At 37.1% G+C, this 27,129-nt stretch overlaps 1 protein-coding gene across 2 annotated transcripts in view; it reads right to left on the bottom strand.

The window, feature by feature from the left end:
* The window catches only part of LOC136029549 (E3 ubiquitin-protein ligase HUWE1-like), a 54,035-nt gene continuing 26,906 nt past the window's right edge, over positions 1 to 27,129 (bottom strand). The window contains exons 2-4 of one of the 2 annotated variants that reach the window (XM_065708024.1): positions 21,897 to 21,968; positions 9,688 to 16,374; positions 1 to 5,191 (exon numbers count right to left, since the gene is read on the bottom strand). In XM_065708024.1, coding sequence (XP_065564096.1) covers positions 102 to 5,191; positions 9,688 to 16,321 — 11,724 coding nt within the window. In that variant the 5' untranslated portion in view covers positions 16,322 to 16,374; positions 21,897 to 21,968 and the 3' untranslated portion in view covers positions 1 to 101. Of the gene's footprint in view, positions 5,192 to 9,687; positions 16,375 to 21,896; positions 21,971 to 27,129 lie in introns of both variants that reach the window. The other variant, XM_065708023.1, reaches the window with a different exon arrangement.

The following is a 27,129-nucleotide window of genomic DNA, read 5'->3' as shown; positions in this document are numbered from 1 at the left end:
CCAAATTTCTGTTGACGAATCTTTTGAATCCTTCGCTGAACATTACTAAAAAATAGGAAACCGAAAAAAAACACAATAAAATTGCTAAAAAAAAAGAAAATTTAGGCAAAGCCAAAACCTTCAGAACATTCCCGAATAGCTTTCAGAAGATACTCTCTCAATTTATCATACGTTTCATAAGCCGGCAAATCAAGCTGATTAAAGCACGTGTGAGCCGAGGGTAGACGATCTGTTGACCTGTCATCACGATGAATCTGGAATTTTTGTGTTCCATTCATACCTTCAAGTGCAGCAAACCCTTGAAGAGGCACTTTTGAAGTACCTGTGACAAACTGCAAGAACTTAGCACGATCTGCCTGATCAAAACTACGCAGAGCCCGCCAAAACCACTGAATCTGTAGAGAGTTCACTTGGTACTTGTGATATTCAGTATTAGCTCTTAGATCTTCAACGTCGACATTGGGCAATCCAGATATTAAAAGTTCCAACTCTTGTTCATTAAATATAGATATGAGTCTTTTCGGGATAATGTCATAAAATCCTTCTAAGAAAGCATCTAGTTGTTTTCTGATCGCTCCAGTCATTTTCATCTGGCACACTAAACGAACGTATTCCATTTTATTCTCCTCGGTTACTGTGATATTTCTTCCATTAGGCTTCAAGTCACGAATCTCAGTTACACCAAACTCTTGCACTTCCGTGGAAAAGGTCAGCTCATACCCCAGTTCAGCAATATCATGTTCCATTAAAAATACCAAGCCCTGATAAAAACTATAGTCTTCGGTTTCCATATCTGTGTACTTTACATGCTTTCCAAGTATGTGCTTATAGAACGATCTCGTAAAATAGCATTCTAAAAGCTTATTATCATATATGGCTTTGGCAATCACTCTTCCAACAAACTTGAAATACTGTAAGTGATTTGGATTGTAGTGTGAGGATTCATTAATCATATAGGTCACTCTATCACCAGGTGAAATTTTGAAAAGGGCATACATTGGATTAAATATCTCTCTTGAAATGATAACATACCACTCTCTAAGAAGACCACCGGCATCTTGTCCTTCTTCTCCTTCAAAAACTATATAAAATCGGTGCTTCCATTCTTCTGCATTACGCCTATGTAACTCCCTAAACGAATCTTGGAAAACGTGCTCCCTACGGACATGAACAGCCAGATCTTCCCTTCGGTGGCCTTCATCAGCTTTTTCAAGCTCAGATCTAAAAAAACGTCTCTTCACGTCAAAATCTAAGACACGGGTATGGTCCACTAGAACTGCAAACGGACCATCAGTTAAATTGCAACTAGACTGGCGAAGGATTTGATTCAAGACTGTCCGATGTTTTTCCGCAAAACTCAAAAACTTTTGTACTTCTGGAGACAAGTTTGCTTCTTTAGGTACTGGTGTTGGTAAGTCCGTCGAGCCAATGGGCAATGGGGAAGGTGGCTCTTGTAGTTCAGCCGGGGCAAGTTCCTCTTTTTTATTTTTTGCAGCAGATCCGTGAACTAAGAAGAAAGCCTCTACCGTAGGTTGTAAGATAAGCACGGCATGACTATCAGGGGTTTCAGACAGTAGCTCCAAGCAATTACTTAAAGTTATCCAAAGCTCATCTAAGTCAAGTTGCTCACTAAGAGATTTTTGCGGTACTTCAGGTGGAATAGGGGTACTTGTTTCAGGTTCATTATCAACTTCCATAGGAGCTTCTTCATTAGTGATATTGGTCTCAGTCGATGTTTCTGTTTGTCCTCCCCTGTCAGCTTCAGCTACTGGCTGTTGGACTTTAGACGATTTTGCTTCCTTTAACTGAAGAACAACCTTTAGTATACGCAAGAAAAAGGCCTGATTAGAGCCTTTTGTAGTTAATGGTGTCATAGAGGATAACTGTAACTCACTAGTAGGTACAGCCAAAGCCTTCGGCTTTGATGGAGCAGATAAAACAACATTATCACGGGTAAAACGATCTACCATCACGCCCTTGTAACTTTTCGACGAGCTTGGTTCTTCAGGTACTTCTTCCATTTTTTCACCAACATTAGCTTTTACAGACTGGACACTACGTAATTCATTAAGAAGACTTTGAATCTGGTCTCTGATCACACATCCTAGTTCTCTGGCTCCATCTAGAAGCAAATTTAAGATCAAATCACATTTGGAAGCATGACTTAAATTCATGAGTAAAGACGTAGCATCTTCTAGGCCTTCTTCGGAGCAACTTTTAGAAGTTAATACACCGACAGCAAGTCTAAGAGAAGGCTCAAGGGCCCCATTTAACAGAACTGTCTGAGCTTTAGAGGTTTCCTTAGCAGCTTCCTGCTTTTGTATTTCACGTCGCTCCCAATCACGCATTCTACCTTCTTGACGCCTGGAAGATGGCGCTATCGACCCAGGCAATCCCAACGACACAAGGGAGAGTGCCTTTAACATTCGATCCGTTAACAAAGCGGACCTTTTGACCACCGGCATCGAAAGCATCGAAAAAAGCTGACCAAAAGGTGAAGTTTCGAACGTGGTCACACACTGTTCAGATTCGTTTGTCAAAGTAGAAATAAAACCCGGTTGGATTTTAGCCCCTGACTTTCCTTTTTTAGATGCAGAGGTGTCAAGGCGCAATAAAACATCCCAGAAACTAGGAACAGTATCAGATTTTTTACCTTTTGGAGTTTTCTCTGCCTTTTCATCAGTTTCTTCTTTTGGCAAGAATGTTTCGGGGAATGTTTTTGCTAGCTGAATTATGACATCTAAGACATGGCGACACACAGTAGGTGCTGCTTGTGGGTGCACAAGAATGTTGGTTTTCTCTACACCTGGTGCTTTCTTGCCAGTCGCAGGACGAATTATGGAAAAGACGCTGGTCTTAGAACCCAAAGCTGCATCCATACTAATATTCAACCAAAACACACCTGCCTCTTTTGTCGCTGGTAACTGAGCTTTCTTTTTAAGACATGTGTCTTCTTTCTGTTGGTTGATTTTCTCCAAAATAAGAAGTAATGATTTTATCACCCACTGTCGGGTTTGGTTGTGATAGCAAAGATTTCGTATGACGCGATGTAATCTTGCAATATTTAATTTTGGCTCATCTAGAAATAGGAGAACAAGGAGGCAAGTAAGACCATCAACATCAAGAAGCTGTTTTCCTTTTGGCTTTGGTTGGTAAGCCGCTTGTGAGGATGTTGTTGCAGTGGCACCTCGACTACCCCATGCTGTCCAGCCTGAACGAGATGAGGGCATGGCTTGTATAGCATACCTGGCACCTGCAAGACGGACAGTTGAGCGTAAGATTGAGTTCAGCGCACTAGCATCCGAAGAGAATATTCGCTCATTTAGGTGGCGATTGCGTGCTTCCCACTCTCTTCTAAGTCTTTGTGCTTCCGCTGCTAAGTCAGGAGGTAAAAGAGCTATTTGGCTGTCTTCCAAGTCAGCAAGGACAGTTTGACGCAAACTTGTTGGTAAGCTTTGCAGGAAGCCAGCAGAATCCTCTGGTTGGTCTGTACTAGCAGCTGAAGAAGGAACAAGAGCCGGAACAATTCGCTGTTGTTCAAGTCTCTGTTGGGTAAGAACTTCTTCTTGAATTGAAGGAGGCAAAGCAGCTAGAAATTCCGGATTTACTTCAACATTCGAAGCACTTGACGGTATATCATTTACAGACCGTGGAGTACGACCTTGAAGTCGCTGCATTCTATTATGTTCATTTATAACTTCTTGTCTCATTTCTTCAGGCAGCGCTGCAAGAAAGGACGGATCTACGCCTTCTGGCACAACCAAATCTCCTAAAATAGCTTGGATTTCTGGTGGTATTTCTGTAGCGCTAGGCTGAGGCGGTGCTAGTGCGGCTGATTGTACATTGCTTGGTAAGTTAGGCAGAGGTTCCACGACCATTTCAGTTTCAGGCGCACGTTGTCTCTCTGGCATAGCTGGCTGCGCCGAACACAAATTCATCAAAGCATTCAGTGGTGTCTCCGTACCTTCTGGCTCCACAGCAGGCGATGGGGGCTGTTGCTGTTCAGCATTCTGAATTGTGATATCTTGGCCTTGAGATACTGCAGCCACTTCACTTATTCCCGGCACTTGCTGTTCTTCACTAGGGGTAAGAACGGTTAAATCACGGGAAGACTCGCTTTCGGGATGGAATTCGACAGTATCTGGTGTAGAAGAGACTTCTGCATTTTCATTCTCTTGGTCTCTACTTAGGATAGAATCAAGTACTGATTCAACCATAGATTGTGCGAGGTTCATGGTTGCATTTTGAACATCCCCTTGCTGTGAGGATTCACTTACTTTCTGTTCTTCTTGTTTTTCTTTCTTTTCTCTTTCTTGTCTCTTTTTAGCCTCTTCTTCTTCAAGTTGTTTCCTTCTTTTCTCTTTTCTTTCCGCGAGTTCTTTGTCCTTCTGTTCCTCAATATGTTCCATAATAGAAGGTTTCACAATTGTCAAGCAGTCGTGAATAGAGCTCGCATCCATAACAAACGCCTCTTCAAGCCAGCGACCAAGTGTGCTCGGGGTTTGACCGGAGTTTGATATTCCAACAGATGAACCAAACATTCCTCCGCCTTGATCTCTTACTTCAAAATGATCATCTTCTTGTCCCCCAAAAACGGTATCAATAAACAAGAAACGCGATTCACGGCCTAATCCAAGTACTTGTGAAGCATCCAATTGTACTAGATCTTGGTTTGCCGATGGTCCCAGCAGCCGCTGAATAATCACGGAAGTGTTAGGTCTTTGTGAGGGGCGATTTCTTGTTCGACTCATACGGTGCCTAGCTATTACGGTGCCTTGACTCTCCTGAGCAGAGGCTTGTGCAGCTGCTTGTCGATCACTCAAGAGCGGATGCGTAAAGGGAGTAAATCTTGGGGCAGGTGCACCTATGCTTTCTGGTGCTGCGCTGGTGGCGTCATCAAAGGAGTGAAGATTGAGTTGTAAAGCTCTTATATTACTTGGGTCATTGAAAATGAAACCTCCAAGAGCACTTGATAGTGTTGCGAGATTGTCATGGTCGCCCAATGTGTGAATCATTAAGTAGTCGTCGTTCTCAACATGTCGTAGAAAGGAGTCTTCAGCTGCTTGTTGGTAGTCATTCGATTCCTCTTCCATAGCAGACCCACCTTCATCATCGTTGTCACCGTTATCTTCATTTTCAGATGCTTCATCATCTTGTTCATCAATATTTTCTTCATCATTCTCTTCGTCACCTACAATGAAAAGATAAATATTAGTTTTGATATTAGCCAGAGAAGAAATGCAGCAGAAAAACAAAATAAAGAGACTTCAAGTAGGCTACAACAAAGGAAAAACCAAACAACAGAAAACCAAAGCTTCTGTTTTCAGACACAGCAATAGCAGAAGATTTCACATGGTAATCACAACTCAACTGACATGTGGCTCACATGTTTTTCGGTATTAAAAAGTAGTTATTTTAAATTTGTAGGATCGGCACTAATGCTCACAAAATAGTGCACAGATGGTACAAAAATCAAAATGGGCACAAAAGATAAGCATGGAAGAAACTTTTTATATACGCATAAATGTCATTTGATTCTGAAGGTTTTCATTCACTAAGCATTATATTTAATACTTTTTAAAGACACGCTGCTTTAAATCAGGAACATCTATTATCTGAATAATCTTAAATGCAAAACTAATATCAATATTTAATTTCAAGTTTGTATGCCATACTAAATACGTTGTATGGCCATACTAAGACATCAAATGCTTTAAACAAAACTTTAAGACTAGTAAGTCGAAATAAGGTTGCAACTGGAAAGAAAATGATGGGAGAGAGAGGATTGCACTTTAAAAGCATCTGCGGTCTTTTGTTAATTTTTTCATATAAACAAGTTAGAAAAATCACAATTACTTCGTTAACAGCCAAATATTTGTAATGGCAATATTATTGATCCAAAAGGTCAACTATCAAAATTAGCAAAGTAGTCAATTTTTCAGTAAGATTAAGCATATTTTTACTTAAAAGATAGAGTTCTTAGATGGACGACTTAAATTCTCAATGCCCCCTACCCGTTCATACACACCTACGTAGGACAAATGTCCTACCTAGGGTCGTAGGCGATGAAAATTTTCCCTTCTGCCAACTGAAATACGTTTATCATTAATTTTTTGGCACTTCAATGAACCTCACCACACCCTCACCTCCACCAACCCTCACCACACCAACTTCTCAGCGAATGATACACATGTAGCACTGTGTTTGACACCAAGTCATGCAAGGATTTTCAATCAGCGGAACTGGAGGACCACATTTGAAGCTCGGCTTCTGTAACAGGTCCCTTTCATTCACTGAAGTACCAAACACTTGATGATAAACTCGTTGTCATGTCAATATTATTCTTTGTATGGCTGCACTTGTTTTAAATGGACAAATGGAATAGTCTTCTATTTAAATATTTTTCTACCATTAACTTTATAAAAAGGGTTTTTCTTAATAGGACTTGAATCTCGTTTGAAGAATGGAGAGGGCACCTCCAAATTTTGAGGCTTACTTGTCACATTACAAATGCTGTTAATTTCAAACCTTTTCAAGCCAGTTTGTTAGTGAAAAGGCTAATATATGGCACCTCATTTGGGCTAAAATAATACAAAAAGATCTTCAATTATTATTACTGGAGGCAGGGAGTTGGTGCCCTGACGCTCCGACCCTCCCCCAAGTCTTCTTTACCATTTTTCAGAAATGCAAGCAGGATGCGCCTCGCTTGAAGCGAAACCATGTCAAAATTTCCAATCCATACTATTGGATGTAAAAATAAAGGCCAGTCGCCCCCCCTAACATTCACCTACCCCTACCGCCACCAAATTTCAGCAGAAAGATACACATATGGCACCATGTTTGAAACTGTTGAGGGCAGCAAAGAATCTTAGCCAGGGCACCTTGTTTGAATATAAACATGGATTACCAATCCTCATTAGTAGAGGCGAAATATAGGGTTGTGAGCCCTTAACATCCATCTACCCCCAAATCCCTACACTTCTTAGCAGAAAGGCAAACATGTGGCACACTGTTTGAAACCAGTCACGCAGTGATCTTCGACCTGTGAAACTGAAGGACCTAGCTGGACGTGTGACATCCATAATTAACCCTTCCCATTCAATAAACTTCCAAAATATTGGTAATGACAGTATTGTTATTTGAGCAATATTCTTTTGAATTATTTTTTAACAGGCAGATGGAAAAAGTCTTTTATCTTAACTATCATTTTTCAAACGCCCACTTCGTAAACAAGTTTTTCTTAATAGGACTTCAATTCTAATTTGAAGGATGAAAATGACGCCTCCAAATTTTCTGCCTTAGAATATTCCATTACAAACGCTTTTATTTTCAACAGTTTTCTAACCAGATTTTAATGAAACGATAGCCATTTGGCACTTCGCTTGAGCCCGAGTTGCACAAGGATTTTCAAGCGGTATTATCAGAGGCCAAATGTTGGCACATTGATCCTCCTAGTCTACTGTTTTTCGTCGTTGTTTTTTTCATGTCAATACATTTAATCTTGTACTTCTGATTACGATTCGTCACACTTTCTTACGGTTCGTACAAGCCGCAGGACCTGGCTCTAGGACAAAAATCAAACGAGGGGAGATGTTTGACTTGCCCTCCCCCGTTCGAACAAGAAAGTCAAACTATGATTAAAAAGTGAACATTAAAAAGCGGAGAAAACATTGTCAAAATAACCACACGTAAGAGCAAGCTTAGTCCAAAGGACACATCTTGACATTATTAAAAAATATATTAATATGAATAATAATAAGTAAGTTTACATCAAAATAGCATCAACAAAAAGTGACAAACAAATAATTATATTATAAAATATCAAGTTTAATTTAGAAATTTATTAACCGATTTAATGCTTGAAGCTTATACTTTTAAATTTGAAAGATATTACTTTAAAATATAAAGCATACTATTTCTAGTTGAAAAAGTAATATAGGAGAAAAAGATATAAGACAATAGGAAGCATATAAAGAATGGTTATACAAACTAGATCAAACTAGTTTACATATTAAAAAATCGTGATACAAGAATATTAGACATACTAAATTATAAAACAAAACATAGACTAAAACGTACTAATTGACTCACTATAACATTAGAATCTGGTAGAAATCAGTAAGAAAAACAAAATGCACATTAAACAGGTTTCCTTTTTATGCACCCTCTATTATAGACTTGCAAGGGTGCGGCATCTTAAAGGATCACCCTATCTCAAATATTATAAACTTTTTAGTTCTGTGTGGCTGAACTATTTAGAATTGATTCGGCGGTCTTGTCATAGCTTGTACTGTTTGGATATAAGATCTGAATAAACGACGGAAAACTAAATGCCAATACCATTCTTTCCAGGGCATCTAACAAAAAACTATTCACCTTCTTGCGTTTTGCGCCGCAAATAGAGATATTCAGTTTTAGTGAAACTTACATTGTCAGAAAGTGTTAATCTTGTTTTTTCGATTAGATAGAGCAGAATTTTTTTAAGGACAAGACATTCCTAAAAATGTTCTAGTGTAAATGCTCGAGAAACATGAAAAATTCGCTCAAGGGAAAAATCATTTAAGTAATTTGACAGCCTTGGGAATTCCCTGTAATAAAAAACACTTTTGACTGACAAGCTTCTCGAAAAAATACATTAAATTTCATTGTCTTTTTCAGTCAAATTCCACATTCAAACGGTATATTTTTGACAGCTCTCAATGATGGCTAGTCTCATGCAAGAACTCGTTTTCTCCGCCAACTCCGCCGACGCGGAGGCTTACAATATGATTTTCAGGCACGGCGAACTCGTAAATATTTTTTTTCTAAGCTTTATTTTTATATTGTTTGCTTTCACCTGTTTCTACACTATTTTTTCCAACATAAATTTCTTCTATTTGCATCTTAAGAACTAGATACAGTCCCCCCACACCCAACCCCACTAATTACATTTTTTCGTGTGGAAGCAATAGGTCTTAGTGACCCCAGCCTCAAATTAGTTTGGTGAGTCAGATCATAATTACAATAATAACCTTAGGGACTAAAAAATCTATAATCTTAAAGGAAAGGTACTACATTTTTCTTTTCTTTTCTTAACTTGATTTCTTAAAGAAAGCGAAATACTATGAAAAATAAATATATTTTATTTTTTTCTAAGATGCTTGCTTCTACTTTTTTTCTTCCATTGTTTTGGTAGTTTAATTTTTATTCTTTTTTATACTCTTCGAAATTACATCCTTGTCTTTGTGCAAACTAATGGAGAGGGAATGGACAAATTACATTTCAAATGAACAACAGTTAGGTTTATTGGCTTTTTTAAGTTCACAGATTATAGATCTATAAGCACTTTATAGATTTACAAGCAAAGTTTATAGATCTATAACTAAATAGATTTATATGTCAAGTTTACAGATTTGTAAGCAAAAGGAAGAGCATCTTTCAATGGAGACTAGTTCATTCATACGTGCTTATCTTTGTTTTACAGAAATGAAGAGACAAGGTTCAAAAATGGTTGTAATTTTACAATAGGTTAACTTAAGAGTTAGTAATAAATTAACTAGCTTCATATAACACATCTGCACTTTTTGGTGGGATAAAAAGAAATAGAAATAAAAGAATCAGTTTTAAAGATTTAAGTCTAGAACAGACATAGTGCAATAAAATTAAAGAAAAACATAAAAACTACAAATTAAAGAAAATATGACTCACCCTCATCAGCGTTTTCTTCCTCATCTTCGTCATCATGTTCGTCAATCTGAGACCCTTCTGAATCTGATGTGTCGTCCTCATGGTCTAAATTTTCCATCTGCGAGTCAGACATATGGACTTCTCCCAACACTTGACTCTCAGGATCTGAACGGCCTCTGTCCAATATAGTATCCATTATTTCTTCTAGTACATTTTCGGCATCTTCTACAATCGGATCATTCGTCGTAGAGAGGTCATTCTCTGTTCTCTCTGTGTCTTCTCCTGGATGCGCTTCAGCTTGTGCATCACCTTCAGTTGTTTGAGGGGTTGGCTCAGATACATTTGCTGCAGCTTGCGGTCCCTGTGAACGGGCTAAAGGAGATGGAACCGGGATATTTACGACACGAGTCAAAAACTCGAGAGGTTTCAGAACAGCATTCACAGTTGCTGCTAAGTTTGGGCTAGAAAGATCAAGACAATAGGAGGCGCGAGCCAACTCTGACACTATTCCACGTTTAATCATTACTTTTACTAAAGGAGTATTGTTATTTGGGGGCGTTGCCATACCACGGTTTTCTTTTTGGGAAGCTGAAGATTCAAGAATGCTAGAAATCAAATTAGCTATAGCCTGAATTCGAGTATGTTTATCACTTGATTCCTGAAGAGCTAAAGCACGCTGTAAAGCATTTTTAATCTCAACTATTAATATGTTCTGGGCATCCGGAGTATGGCTGCATGATGCTATTGCACCAAGAAATAATTTTACGTGAGCTGGACAGTCTTTGTCTCCAGCCGTCTGGGTAGATGGCAATAAGTTATCGAGGATAAAAGCAATAGCAGAACAGTCCTCAGTAACTAATGGACTTGCACCAGCTTGAAAAGAATATTCAGTTATGACTTTCGAACACCCAGCATAGGATCTTACCAACTCTCCGAGAAGCCGACAGATAATGCTTTTGGATAGAAGGTGCTGTTTCTTCTTTAAGCTTTCATCTTCTTTTGTTTCCTTTTTCTTTTCTTTGGAAGAGTCAGGGATTTCTTCCGAAGCTTGATTGAGCAAATCAATTGCACTAGGGTTTCTCAAGACTTGTTGCCTTTGCTGCCAACCGTGAGGCTTTGGTTCTTTAGAAGGTATAGGCTCAGCTTGGAGAGTTACTGCTGCTTCCTCAGGTTCAAGGATCAATGCGTTAAGGAGGCTATACAGAACTTGACGCCCTGTTTCACTCAAAACAGGAACAGGGGATATAGGTTTGTTTGGATTTGCTTTTACAACTAATCTTGGCTCTTCTTCTTCTCCTCGGCGGAAAGTCATTGGTACATCCAGCGTTAGTGTTGATTTTGCAACATCTGCAAACATATTGCTATCTCTGCAAGCAGCCGAGGCAAAAACTCTCAAAAGGAAATTTATTTCTCTTGTAGCGACCGCATTTACTGACACAGATGCAGCAACCGTTTTCTCCATAGCATAACGCAATGAAGCCTGGTCTTCAAGGAGGTGCCGAATTAATAAGGTTGCAAGAGAGATAAAGCCATGAAAGGTAGAAATCTGAGTTAAGTCAAGAAGTTTCTTCATTCCTCCTAAATCAACAAACAAAAAACTATGTTCGTACTCACGAGTGAGTCTTAAACAAAGCCTTAAAACAGCGTGCAAAGTATCACCATCAATACTAGGAACCATGAGTCCAACGCATGATCTTACTATGATTAAGCCCTGTTCTATATTTAATGGAGACAAGTTTTCATCAGCATCCACTTCCATACTTTCAAAGTTTACCATATCTCCAGGGGTTTTGGCTTGTAAATCTTCTGATTTTTTGTTTTTCAGACAAATCATAACAGGTCTTCTATTACTAGTTTCTTCATTTATTTGCACCATAGCTGTAAACTGAATGACATATCGACGCCTTCCAGCAGTAATCTTTACACTAGTTTCACCATCCCAAAAGGCTTTATCTATTATATCATTATTGGGCTTAGTATAGGTACACCATTTACCAGAAACAACATCATACCACTTCCAATCATGAGAGACTACTTTCTTCATTAATTCACGCCTAGAAGCCGCTACTACAACCTTGGAATACTCATCTATCATAAGTAACAAAGGAGCCATCCATTTGGGCAAAGGCTTCTCAACTTTGGTTTGATGCAAGAATTGCTGTGAATTTTTCAAGAGAGATACTAAGCGATCTAATGTACCAGATCGTGCAATGGACTGTGCACTGTCAGACTTAAACTCATCAATTAGTAATGTACACAGATGCACCTTGGTTGAGAGGCTCAATGACGCAGGGTTGTCAATAAGTTCTTTAACTACATGATCGACGTCAGAGCTACTGCCCATTATTTGTTCTATTTTGTCAATGGCTTCATTTATACGCAGCAAAACTGTATCTAAAACGGTTGCTTTAAAAGATTGGTTGGCTCTGTTTACAAGGGCAACCAAGAAGTCACAGACCCTAAACACAGTATCAGGTAAAGACTCGATTGTTTGCAAGCAATTTGGCAATATATCAGGAGAAAATTCGTGCATAGAACCATAGTCAAGTGGTTCGAGAGTTAGAATGACTGCCTCATCTTCTTTAGCTGGTTGGGGCGGTAGTAGGGATGGAGTTTCAGGAACTGTTGCATTGTCACTTTCTAATGCTGCATTGGAATTCCGGGATGGTGCATTCGAAAAATTCAGCAAAAATTCAGTTGCTTGTTCTAAGCTGCTAGTACACAGTAACGCTTCAATACATTCAGACCTTTCAAAGCCCATCTCCATCAAGCAAGTTAAATGGATTGGATCAATAATAGGCTCTTCACTACGTGGAGCTGGATTTGCGGCAGGCGTTGGCTGAGAACTTCCTTCTTCTACAGGTACAGCCGCTCGAGGAGAAAGTTTCTCTTTAATAGTGGCTTCACCATTTAAGACGTGGCATAAGATAGACAGCAGAGAATCTGTCACCCGTGCAGCATATGTCGTGCATACTTTTCGACTCCATACTTTCAGTGCAACCCCCACTGCAAGCTTATGAATCGTAATAATGTATTTCAAAGGAGTGAAATTAGAGCTTGGTTCCTCTGGGACAGTATGTGGAGAGTCAAACAAGCTTTTTGGATTGCACAGTCTTTCAATAAGAGTAAACCAAGCATCTAGGAATTCTCCAATCGACTCGGACAGTTCAGGAGTTTCAAAATCAAACGTCAAAACCCAGTCAACAGCATTAAAAAGATGTCTCAAGCCTCCACTTTCAATAAACTTCTTCAAAATAAGATGGTATATTAATTTTTTGTCGTCCAACAGCATAGACTGAGTAAATCCAACATAACAGATCAAGTAAGTTAATCTTGTTTTTACATATGCCTTAGATTTTGATTCATTCCACTGAGTGTCAATATTAGTTGGCTCCCATGCAAGGCCACTACTGAGTAATTGGCCAAGTATAGAAGACACTGCTAGTGCAGACGGAGTGGGGACACTTCGAGGTACCGGTAGGAGAGGGGATCGTCGAGGACGAACTGGTGAACCAATGCACAATTTTACAAGCAAGCCAAATAATTCTGCTAGAGACCTTCCAAGTTTAGATGTAGAAGATAGGAGAGGCTTTACGAGACGAAGCTGTGCTATACTAGGTCGCTTTCTAGAGGGAGTGTCTTCAGCATCAACATCCATGCTGGGGCCAGGGGAAGCTGTTTTTAAGGCTTCTAATGCAGCAGTGACTCCTTCATTTGAATCTTCATTTTTTCTTGCAACACTAAGAAGCCTTTCAAGGTCAGCAAGAGCACCCGTGGGAATAGATTCGTCCGATACAACACTAAGTAGTATAGTAGATTCCCAGACAAGACCAGTATAGAGTTTAGATAGCTGTTTGAGTACTCCAACACCGAGCGAAGAGGCCCACTGAGTGATAGCAGCCAGACGAATGTCTGCCTGACTTGTGCGACACACATGTATAAACATAGTAATAAATGAATGAGTTGCTGAAATAGCATGGAGAATAGGAGTAGATTTTGGGTCTCTATTAGCTTCCGAGGGATTGTCCATTAAAGATATCTCGTGGAGAAGATAAGACCCAGATTCACTGGTATATGACGTCAGTGGCGATAAGACTTCAATAGTTTTCTGCAAATGAGATAGTCCTACTTTTAGGACTTGAGCTTCATGTGCCAGGTTGAGGATTGACTTACATACAGAAGAAACAGATTGACAAGCAGTAGAAGAGGGAAAGTCTAGAGGTAAGTTTGGTAAGGAGAGGATGCTCATCAGAGGATCTAAACCATTTTGAGTTACAAATTCTCTACAATGGTCATCTGTTGAGTTATTACTCAAAATGGCGTCAATAAACTTCATTACATTGGTTACGTAATCAACAAGAGGAACTTTCTCAGGTGTAGCAGAGGGCGGCTTCTGCTGTGGCTCTGCTCTAGGGCCTTCATCATCGTCTTCTTCTTCATCAGAGCTCTGGTTGGCTTCTGCAGGGCTATCTACATTACCGACTGTTGCTGTTTCTTTTGGGGTATATGTAGGATCTCTACCTAATGTGCATAATTCTTCAAGCAATTTGATTATAGCACCAGTAGCATCTCCTCGGAGACTAGGCTGGTGACGCATTAATTCATCCATTGCACTACCAAGAGTGGCAGCAGTGTCACCCAAAGGGTCCGAGCCTCGCCTCCTGCGCATTGCGGGCAGATACTCAGGAGACACAAAAACCTTAAATAATTTTTCGAAAGGTTTACAAGCAACAAAAGCCTCAAGGCCACGACTGTTCAAGCAAAGAGCACTAAATACATTTGGCAAGGATGCCAGTACTTCTCGAGTTACAGGGACATCTTTGACTAGTAAAGCTTGAAGAAGGACGTCAGTCAATCCACTATCCTGAAGAGATGATAGAAGAGAGGGCTCATGGAAGACGTAGACAGTAACAACATCGGTAGCAAGAAGAAACAGGGAGGACCCATAGTATTCTGCATTACTTATAATGTGCTTCAAGGAACTAGGTAGACTTCCCTCCATCAAGTGTCTAACGCTATCAGAAAAGCCTGAATCTGCAACAGCTTTCTTAAGAAAGTTTAACATGGATTTTAGCAATGCAGCACGTTGTGGTAGGCAGACAACACTAGTCTTTGGTTTGGTCTCGAGGTGAGATATAGCAGCGGAATCAGAGCTTGAAGGCTGATCAACTTCCATAGCTTGATCTTCAGTCTGACTTGATAGACTTTGATTAGTTGTACTTGGTACATATATCTCAAATGGCTGTTCTTTTCGGCATATGTTAACTTCACTTTCAAGTCTTTGAATGAAAATATTATGCCCACTATGAGCTTGGAAAGCCGTAAAATCTAGGTTTGTTATCAAGTCTATAACTCTTACTGCACGGGTCACAAAGGTGATATGCTCTAGTTCTGTACCATGCCACTGAACAACTCTTAAAAGAGACTCTATGATACCACAATTCACTAGTGCATCTCCACCAGCTTCATAACTGGCCAGATGATATAAGAAGCTGAACAATGCAGTAGCTAAGGGAAGAGGAAACGGCTGAAGCTCAGAGTCAGGCTTGGTTAGAGAAGCAATACAAGACCGTACCATAACAGGCAAGAATCCGTGGTAAGATCCTGCCCCTGTAACATCCACAATAGTGTTGAATTTGGGCACATTTGGATTACGATCAAGATGTATTATAGATGTTAGAGTCCTCAAAGCTGCAGCACGAATTTCCATCAATTGCATTTCGTTCATTTCTAGTACATCAACAAGTTCTTCCAATAATCCTGGATAAAGTAGGGTATGAACATTTTCGCCCAGGGAATTAGAATACACAAGGACAGAAAGCGCTTGCAAGCGTGCTTGAACACATTGTAGTCTTTTTCTATAGTCACTGAATGAGTAGGAAAGTCTAAGCAGGGTAAATAATTGCATTTGTTTAGATTCAGGAACGTTAAAAGTTTCAATCAATTCAGTCATGAATTCTGCAGGAGACACTTTGATTTTGTCAACATTATCAACATGAATGACGACATTACGTCCTGGTTTCTTGGGCTCATTTTGGTTTTCAATGTGAAATTCAAAGTGCAAAGCTGTTGCACTAGAGGGGAAATTGGATATTGGTTGTTCCTTGCAGCATTCAGCGATACCAAATCCATTCTCTTTTCCACCCCAGCTTTCAGCAAGATGAGTAAGGCGAGTGAGAAGAGTTTGGCGACGAGTAGGTGGCAATCTCCATATGAAGTTACTTCTTTTACTGAACATGTAGAGTAAGTTTAGTACCCCCAACACAACAACTAAGCAGGTGGAGGACAATAGATCCGCAAGGTATTCCATAGAATTGTATAAATGCCGAGAGAATGAATGTTCAATGAGTAAGGTAGTGAAATGTAGAGTCCATAGTAATAATTCTTTGAGCTGCTTATTTTGGGGCATATCACAGGCTAGAACCCAACTTCCTTCTTTTTCTCTAGCAACCGCTTTTGCCAATATACTATCCAAGCGGTCGAGCACATCTATCCAATGGTACAATTCACATTTACCAAAAGTCCATGATTCTATTTTCTTCAATTCAATCAATAATTCTTCATCGCTGGCAGTTTTGAGGCGTTCTATTAGAAGTCGACAATCAGTAGGAAGCTCAGAAGCTATTTTCTTATTTTTTGTTCGGTCAATCTTCATCGTGATTCGGGTCAAATCAGGTCATGACAAAAATGCGAGGCTCTGGTTTAAGTCTGTAAGGAAAAGCTTTGAGTTATTAAAATAAAGAATCAAAGAAAAATATGAAGAGGCGCCAGAACATATGACTGAAACCAATTATCGATCTTAAAAGCTACATTATAATTGATCATAACATATTTGTAATAAACAAACTATTAACAAGAGCCTTGCATTTAGGGTCATCAATGTCTTTTGGATCAAATTAGGTTGATCCAAAAGTAAACAACTGTTTTTTGGAAGGCGGTGGTTACTTTTGAGGTATATAATCTGAGGAAAACCAAGGTTTTATTACCGAAAGTTGAATTTTTTTTAATCTTGCTTAATAAAGTCAAATATAAAAAAAAATTGCATTCTGTCTCATGCACACGTAACTATGACGATGGTAATTATAAGAACTGAGAGAAAAAATCTGTACAACTCTGGTTAGACACTACGTCAGAATTCAAAACGAAAAATCCCAACACTTTCAGGCGCAAAAGAGAATTCGTGGACAACAGCAAAAATTAGGGTCTTCTTTTTTTATCATCATGAATTGAACACTATGATGACAAGCTGTACGAAAATGTGGTTCGGTTCAACTGTCTATTACTATTGGTTAAGATGGTTAGACCACGTTCTACAGATGAAGGCTGACAGATTGCCACTTTTTTTACTTTCTGGCCACCTATCTGAGGTCTAACAAAAAGCAGGTTGTCCCCAAATAGGATAGGAAGAGGTCACAAGAAAGGATTTAAAGGAAACTGGAACTTCAGAGAAGTGGGTATAAAAAGAAGCTTTCAACAGATTTGGGTAGAGGAGGAGCGCGCGTAGCTGTGTTGATCTGCGGCGGCCTGGCACTGCAGTGTGTTATTAGTAGCACTAGCGGTAGCATATAATTCAGAACTATATGAAACATGTAGAAACATAGTAAAAATTCTAAGAAAGCAGGGGGTTAGAGAGCCCCACAGTGGCACTAATTGGGGGAAAGAGGTATTTGCCACCTATATTTCTGACCCCCCCCCCCCCGATGTGGTATTTTCATTGAAAAACCCCACCCCCGAATATTTTCGTGAATTGCTGCCGTTGGCAACCTTCCCTGTCGCTTAAATGACTGGAGGTATTGCAATGCAATACTGTCAGTTTAGTTAGCAAAACTCATCTGTTAATATTACAGCTGAATACACGAGCATCAAAATTATAAACTTGCAGAATTATAACTTTTTTTACACATAGTGTTTTTTTGTTAAACAATTCCAAATTAAACAAAGTCAAAAAATACCCCCCCCCCCTCTTTAATCTGAAGCTTACCCTTTCATGGGACTTTGATAAAATGTGCGTCTTTCAGCTATTTTCCAGTAAAATTTTACCTCTCCCCTCCGCAAAATTAGAACTTTACGATTTGTTGGCAGGATTATCGCCGAAATTATTCTAATTTTAGAAGACCTTCACATTTCTAGCTAAAGGAAAAAAAAGAAGAAGAAGAAAACCACAAACACGTACGACTCTTGTTAGCTTTAGGTTCTTTGCATTTTAATTTAGCACCACTCACTTTATCGTTCACGTTCGGCTACGACAATGACCAAAAACAAGTTATAGGAATGTGCTATAAAAATCTACCATTTACCAAATCTATCTATGTCTGCCATATAGATCTAACCGAAAAAGAAAATAAACTATCTTTAAATCAAGGACAACATCCATAGGTGCGAATAAGTCCGACCCTTCTAGGGGGAGGGGTATCAAGAGTATTTTTCCTGCGGAGGGCGAATAGCAAAACTGCATTTCTAGGCCACTATCTTCCTATTTTTCAACGGAGGGTACTTCAGTCTCCAGTGCACAGGTATTCAAACATCTAACACAAAAAAAATTACATTCTTCGTTTTTACTGAAAACAGCATAAGCATTCATTTTTTCTGAACTAGATTAATTTACAGTTTACCAAGGAGGAAAAGTACATTAGTTGGTGTGCTTCTTTAACTCTTTAATATTAAAATTGGATATGTGTTTTTTCTTTCTTTTTAATGACAGCTAATCTTCACAAGAATTCTCACACGGACGCGCGTGAATATCTGCGCATAATCCTATTAGACTCGAATCAGCTCCTATTCATTTTTTATTTGCATTTCATTTATTTAAATGATAATTACACCACATGCTAGTGACGAGGTCGACTGCTTCACCACAACCTTCTATGTGCTACCATGAATTTTAAATATATTTCTTTTTTTTCAAATGTGAAAGATATTCATCCAAGACCCTTAAGAAACCTTTATGAGCTACTTTTGCTATTTAATTCAACATAAGCTTTTTTATCCTTATTTTAATTTTTAAATAATTATAGCTTATCCTGAAAAGAAATGCGACATAGCTTACCCCTTGATAAAACGCGTGATAATTACAAGACGTCTTACGACAACCCTGAAACACCTACACAGGCTCCACAGTTTAAAAAACCTAAAACGTTTTAGCTTTCCCGTTTCAATGCCCCCCCCCCCCACCATGTAACATATTCCACTTGTATTTTGTTTTTTCTTAAGGTGGCAGTGCATAATTTCTAACTGAATCTATTTCAAACTTCTAAATAACTTCTAACTTTTCATTTAGAGCTTTATCTTATCTTATGCATTTTTTTAATGCTTCGGTAGAGTTTAATGCTCTGATTTCACTTGCGATTTGTTGAGTAAAATCAACGCAGCACTGCGTATTTTGGATGAATCACTTAATTTTGATTCTTGGCCCATTCATTTAAACATAAATTGAATCTACAAAAAGCCAGCACTGGCTTTCTTTCAATGAAGTAATCCAACAAATACATGCTCGATAAGTCAGTATGACTGGTTCTTCTTTTTTTTTAAATGAGACAAATAAAATAAATACAATAGATGAAAGAAAACGAAATTAATGACATGAAAACTGCTTATATCTCGACCTCCTGGAATCGGTTAGCGAGTAAATGTAGTGATTTTACAAAATCCAAATATTTCTTTTTTTCTTTTTCGGCGATGATACTAATTTTTAGAATATCATCTTAAAAAACAACACAGTTAGGTCAATGAGGTGCTCTGATGCACAAATAAAAAAAACGCCTAAGAAAAACAAATAAATAAATAAAAAACGTAGACGAGTTTGTTTTTGAATAAATCATATACTGCATATAGTAGATATATACTTAAGACTAAAGTGTAAAAAAAAGAAAAGTATTAAAATATACACTGTTTATTGAAAAGGAGGGAGTATTTCCAAAAAAATTGCCAATGGATTGTTCTGGGTACCAGGCTGACAGATTGTATTTCAAACAGAAGGCTGTATGAAAAATGCGGTTCTATCCAGCTTTCTAGGACTATGACGAGAAAAAGTTGAGATGACTTGGGCACATTCTGCAGATGAAGCATGACAGATTGCCGAAGATCGTCCTTTTTACCCCACCGTCGAGGGCTAAACAGAAAGCAGGTCGTCCGCGGTTGGGGTGAGAGGTTGTAAAGAGGTGGGCTTTGAATAGATTGGGACGGAGAGTGTGCGTAGCTGTGTTGGCCTCAGGCGGCTTGGTGCTGCGGTAAGTTGTTAGTAATAGTAGCAGTAGTATTTCTTGTCATTTCCTTCGAATACAAAAATACAGTTCTACCGAGTCCAATATAAAAGCTAAAACTGGGGAGCCCATCCATAAATCCAAGAGCCAAGTTTTATTAATTTGCAAATGCCAAAATTAACAAATAGGCTTATATGATGAAACTCCACGAAATAGTGGGCTAGGTCATTAGCGCAAAACCTAACTGAATTAGAGGAGGGGCGAGAATATAGGAGGGCATATTTAATGGCGAGAATGTAAGAAGAATTGGCCAAATGTCTGGTGTATATCTAAGGGCGGCGGTATTTTGGCCCAAGTCAAGCGGCAATTCCCCTGTAAAACTGTCTTTTATTCTAGTAAATAAAGCTGGTGCAATAAGAAGTCACCTCCTTCGCTCTAGCAACACATTTGAACTAATCAGATTCTGCAGCTGTTTTTGTCTTGAATTTGGAAATAATTAACCACTTCTAAGAGTCTATGAAAATGTCTCATATTGTATGACATATCTTCAGTATATATATTATACTACGAGCTTTAAAAATAAATTCAGTATATTGACCAAAAAACAAAGCTAGTAAAAAAAAATGACGAAAGCTAGAAAATAATAGTTCATCATTTTAAACTGCAGATTTTCTTTTTGTTTTTGCTGAAGAAATGTAACACAACAATAAGTTACACTAAAGGCTGTTATTTGTGAACCGGCAGGCGAAGCCAGCGTATCTTTCTCATCTATCTTATATTTATTGTGGGTTGTTTTTTTTTCTCCCTTTCATTGTATATCTTAGAACTTTAAAACAAATCAAGCCCACTAACCAAAAACCAAACATTAAAAAAAAAGTTTCCTTCTTTTCAACATTTCATTAATTTTGAACATCTAAAGAAAAAGAAGTTTAACTTTTTAAGATATAATACGAATATTTATTCGAACAAATAATATTGGTGCAATAAAAGGAGCGATTTCACTATCACCTTCTTCCCTCCAGCAATACATATGAAATAATTCTACAGGTTCTGTAGCTATTTGTGCTTCGAATTAGAAAAAATTTAACCACTTCGAAGAATTTATGAAAACTTCTCAAATTTTATGACATGTTTTATCATATATTTTATAACATTTTTTCGAGCTTTGAAACTAAGTAAAGTCCATTAACCAAAAAAAAAACTGATACCCAAAAAACAAAAACAAAATAAGTAATGATATAACCAAGTTATTACTTGCTTCCATGATAACACTTATTTTTTTCTCACAATTCCACTAATTTTAAACATCTGAATGAAATGAAGTTTAACTGTTCAAGATACTAGAACCAACTATTATTCAAACAAATGATGTTGCTGCAACGAAAGCGTAAAAAAATATAATGGAATAGCCTATTAATAATCTGTTTCCATAAATAATTAGTTTCCACCTACAAAAATTTTAATCAGTTTCTGTTTCACGAGATTCCACTTATTTTAGACATGTAAATAAAAAGAAGTTTAACTGTTTGAGATACTAATGTGGTAAATAAAAGCAGCAAAAAACCAAAAACATAGTAGTATAACAAAGTTAATTGGCATAATTAGTTAGTTTCCAATTACAATAAATTTAAATAACATCTTCTTTCTGAAAATATTGCTAGTATTCAACATTTAAAAGAAAAGAAATTTATCTGTGTGTCTATATTTTCCTTAATGCTGGTTTTTGCATTCTCGACCGGAAAAGATAAGCAGGATTAGTCAAGGAGTCTAGTTTTGATTATTCCAGAACCCTCAGTCTTTACATAATAAATTATAGGTAATATAAAAAAACAACTTGCATTTAGTTTGGTATAAAAGGTTGAGCTGGTTCTGACAATTCCTTGAATTACATGAGACTTCAATTTTACATTGGGTAAAAATATTGAAAAATATCAATATTAGTCAAATGTTAATATTTACTGAAAAGAAATGCAATTTTGTTTAGTGTTCAATAATACATAATTAAATCATATCACAAAAAAAGGTAGTTACCTGAGTAAGTAGAGTTTCAAACTTCAAAAAACTTCTTTTTTCTTATAATGTAGTGTAATCACACGCAAATTCCTAAAATTAGAGAAGTTACTAACGCTTTTCTAATGGAAATGACACGAAAAGATTCTTCAAAATAATTAGAACTAGTACTACTACTAATAAATACTCATCTCGGCAAAAAGCCCCTCTCAATCACAAAAAAAATACAATCTTACATCCAAAAATAGCAAAACAATACATTCCAGAAGTAACATTTGATAGATATAAAAATAATCTAGAAAACGACAACCAATAAAATCCATAAATTTCCATAACTTTTTTTTTACCTGTACCATTAAGGAGAATGAGGGTGGCACAGCAATCTACCAAATTTTGAAATTCGAATTATCATTTAGTAAGACTATATATTTTACATGAATAAAAAAAGCGTATTGTTTGGCAATTTTCTATGAATTTGCATCCAACTTCAAACTGATGGACAAGTTCAATCTTCCTTGGCTTCATTGGGAAAGATAGTTTTAGTCCAGATTTTTTCTCTTATTGATGTCCTATCAAGAGTGAGAATTCAAGCAAACTAAAATGTTAAAAAGTTGCAATGCCTCTCATTTTGAATGCCTGAATTGGGGCTTCATGACATGAGGAAATAAGGAAATAGGAATAAGGGAATAAGGAATAATAGTAATAGGAATACGGAAATAAAAGTTAGGGAAATTTATCGATTTTATGGGTTATCATTTTCTAGATTATTTTTATATCTATCAAATATTGCTTCTGGAATGTATTATTTTGTAATTTTTAATGGGGTGAATGGGGGCTAAAAGGGGGCAAAATGCAATGCCTCTCAACCGGAATTACCAGAGCTGTGTCCAATATCCAATGTCAGGGTAGCAATTTGGAGCTTGTATGAAATCTTAAAAATTGCAAAGAACATTCGATAATCAATATTTAGAATATAGAAAAAGATTAGGATGCAGAAAGTTAAATTAGGTCAGGTTTTAACAACAAAACCGTTTCACCACATGACAACCCAACAGGAGAAAATATCTCCTGCAGAAAATACTGCCCGCGCGGAAAATGGTTTTTTAGTTTCTTTATACTCTCCCCCCCTCCCCAAAAACATCATTCTGGCAAAAATCCTGGTTATGGATTTTCTGACCAGTGTGACTTGCCTCGGATAGTTCAAAGGTGGAAAGGAATGAAAACTTGGCAAATTTCCCGCTACTTGTACTCTTTTACATATTATGCGATCTCTACATATCAAAGTATATTTAAAGGTCATTCTTCTTTTTTCTTTAATTTGTTGAAAATCAGGTAGCAATTTGGTAAAATCTACAAAGACTTTTTTAAAGAAAAACTCGAATATACTTCAGTCAAGTTTTCCATAGTTCATTTAAACCAATGTCTTCAAGATAACTTGAGAATGTATAAAGCACCAATATCTACTGAATCTACATAAAATATTTAGTGCTAAAAAGAAAAAAAAATATTTAAGCTCATTTTAAAGGATATATTAAAGCTGAGTTTACATGCGACAAACGTTGCGTTTCCCTCTGATGCTGTAAGAGGATATGCAAAAAAATGATGCCTTTTCACCAAAAAGGTACTGTTTTCTTGGTGAGAGTTTAAAAATATTCAAACATAGGTGTTCAAAAAAAAGGAAATCTCAGACAAGGTTAGGTAGGTTGAGCTCAAACCTCTAGATCACTTATTTCCCAAATAAAGCATTAAAAATAGTTACTTTTGATTAGGCTAGCTCTCAAACTTAACTCCAAAAATGGGTATACATGTTTCTGAACCCCCATGCAACTCATCCCTCATTCAATTCAACATCCATACAATTCAACCATCATTAAACTCGAGCCCCGTTTAGGCAATTCAGCCTAACCTAAGGGTTGAATTGCACAGAATTTGAGTCAAACAAAGGTTGAGTTATATGGAGTTAAGTTGAAGAAGAGTCCAGTTACATGGGTTAAGTTGCATGGGAACCCTAAAAATGAGATTCAGTATAGAAGTAATTTCTTGGTCAAAGCTGGCATAAAACAATCCTGTACAGACTAATATACAAATTTTTCAAGCTTTCAACCTCTTTCCTACACAATTATCCTCTTTTCTATTGTTTAGTCACTTGTTGCAACTGCCAGGAGTAAAAATGAAAAAACATAATGAAACCAACAAAACTGAAATTTTTATTTGATTATTTTGATACTCCTATCCATAATTATAGACCACAACAGGTTGTGCTAGCCATATTCAGCATCAATATATTATTCAATTAATTCCAGCAATTGCTGTAAATTGCCAGATGAAGAAGCATTTGTGTGCTCTTTGCAAGATGAAAAACTGAACAAATCAGACAATAAGTTCAGTAACTTTTATACTTTGTATTTTTTTTAATAAGTTCAGTAACTAATTTATACCAGTGTCATTTACTTCCTATTACCAACTTATATATTTACTGGAAAATTTAATCCTAACAGAGGTTTGATATTCCTCCATTAAGGGATGCTGAAGTATGGCTGATTCAATAACAACATTTTAACCTTTTACATTTGTGAAAACTCACCAAGTTACCCTGTCTGCACCTAAAAATATTCATTTTAATTTTCCCATGTTTTGGCCCTCGTTTGACTTGGTTTGACATTTGACAATAAATTCTTTGCAGGAAGGAAAGTTCCGAAACAGAATTCTGAAACTTTTGTTCAATGAATTCATCAGATCACACCTTTTTGGCACCTTAGTAATAAACCATCTTTGTGTTAAATACATCATAAATGCTCCTTTTCATAAATGCTACTTCTCAAAATACAAGATTACAGGGTTATTGTCTTCTGGTTCTGGAAAGATGATCTTACAACTACTTTTTGAGTTGAACAAGCAGGCATTTAGCCAGTTTTTTTTTTTCTTTTACCTTTACACTGGTTTAACAAAACGAGCTTGCCGATTACAGCGTTATAGACAAAAATAGGCAAACCCCAAAGTGGAAAACGATCTTAGGGCTGAGAAACATTTTTGTTTCAACATTAGGCCTTCTATTATGCTAGATTGAAAAAAAATCATTATTTTTAGAAGCCAACTGATAGTTACTTCTTAGATCAAAGTAAATTTCAAATCATCATTAGAAGAGGGGGTTTCAATAGGGAGATTGGCTAGGATATCTCAATTGTTACAATTTTTTGCATGTCTGGCAATTACCAAAGCTAGTAGGGTTCTTGGAATCATCCTATGGAGGGAACTACCTTTATTTCATGTGTCTGAATATGATTAGGACTACCAAAGTCTCTTAAAAGGTGGTGTATCAAATATTTTGTATCCTAACTATAAAGAAGTAACATATACAGAACTCAATACATTTGCACACCACAGGTAGTCCTCAATTACTTGCACACCACAAGATGGGAAAAAATTAAACCAGTATCCTGAAAGCCTACTTTTACAATTGTTCTAGCTCATTCTCTTAGTTTTAACTGAGCTGTTATTTAAATTTATATCTTCTCAATGAGATGATGAAATCAAGATGTAGTCGAAGAGGAAATCAAGACATAAACAGAAGCGTTGTTTTTCACATTATTAAGATAAAATTATTCTTTCCTTAAAGTTAAATTTTGCTCACTAATGCATTTAATCCATTTTGAAAATCATTATGCTGGATTGTAGAAGTGGATTTTAGGTTCCTGAATTGCCTCAGGTCAGTAAAAGGTAGAATTTGTTTCCTTTAGCCAATCTGCAAGGAATCCTTCATAAAGTTTTGAGAAAATAGGAGTAAGAGTAATAGGACGAATGCCTTCAAAAACAGGCTTTCTATTTTACTTTTTCAAAGAATATATGAAACCCTGTTTCCGAATTGTTGGAATTCACCTAGACTTGGTAATCTTGTTAAAAAGGAAAGAAAAGGGCTTAAAAAGGAAGTCATCAAGGGCACTAATAAGAGAAAACGGGATATCCAAAGGACAAACACTTGTTTTTCTTAGTTTTTCAATTTTTATCTTAGATGGGGAAACAGTGGGAAAAGAAGGGGATATGGCTCCTGTTGGTTATTGGTTGGACAATGCTGGAAAGGCTCTGGACAATGGAAGCAAGAAATCTATTTAAAGTATTGACAGTAACATCAGGAGACTTGGGTAGATTGAGGTTAAGCTGCTCAAGCCTCCTGTCACATAGATTTTTATAATCAGAATACCAATTTTCTGGTTATTAGTGAACAATTCTTTGACCTTAATTTTGTAATACAATTGTGCCAAATTACAAATTTCTCTTTGAATGGATTCTCTTAGTTTATAGGCTTCATCTAGTTTACCATTTTTGAAAAGCTTCAATTTGGTTATAATGAGCGTTTTTAGGGTATGGTTAATAAAGGGTTCTTTATTAAAGCCCCTTTTAAATCTTTTTTTCTGAGAAACAAATTTGATATTTATCAATTAACTTTTTGTGGAATGTAGCATTTTCTTATCAAGATTTTTTAAACTATAAATATCAGACCAATCTTCAGTATTCAGCCACATACCAAAAGAAAGAAAACCTGAATTTAGAAGAGGGTAATAAGTGCCATTAGTTATTGAGAAAGAATGCTTAAAATTTGAGGAAGGAGATAAAACAATCAAAAGATGATAACTCCCTCCTAATGGGGGCAAAGCTGAGTGAGGGCTGTAAAAATTATACATATTAGTTAAAATAGCATCAAGTGAGGTATTTCCCCAAGTCGATGGTATTTTAACAACTTGCTTTATCTGCATTGGGGTACTTGGAAAGAACAAAACCAGCACTTGTCTGCAATTGCTGGATGAATTTACATTCTGAACCAATATTTTGATTTGGGGAGTAATAAAAAACAGTTATTCCAATAAAATTAAATGGACAATGGAGTACTTTTGGCCTAATACGTAGCCAGAGAATTTCATCATACTCAGATAAACTAGGGAATCAAATAACCTTTGGGTAAAGGTTACTCTTAGTAAAGAACAAAACACCACCACCTTTTTTCTTGAGTGGGTGGTCTAAAGGACATAGTTTAACAAACTCTGAATAATTTGTCAGGTCCAGGGACCCCAGGTCATGGGACCATAATGCAACAATAGCTATAATTTCTGTTAGATTTGATTCTGAAAGCACCTCGAGTTCAGTAAGCTTTTCAAAATTAAAACTTTCAGCATTAGTAACTAAGAGCTTAAAAAAAACAAGCCAATTGGAGAATTGTGACAGGGAGAATTGATGAGTTTGAGAATTTCCAGGGTGGGGC

The sequence above is a fragment of the Artemia franciscana genome, chromosome 7 (assembly GCF_032884065.1).
Source record: "Artemia franciscana chromosome 7, ASM3288406v1, whole genome shotgun sequence".
Classification (NCBI taxonomy): Eukaryota; Metazoa; Arthropoda; class Branchiopoda; order Anostraca; family Artemiidae; genus Artemia; species Artemia franciscana.
The sequence above is the reverse complement of the archived record's forward strand: the minus strand, read 5'-3'. Positions and strand labels throughout refer to the sequence as shown.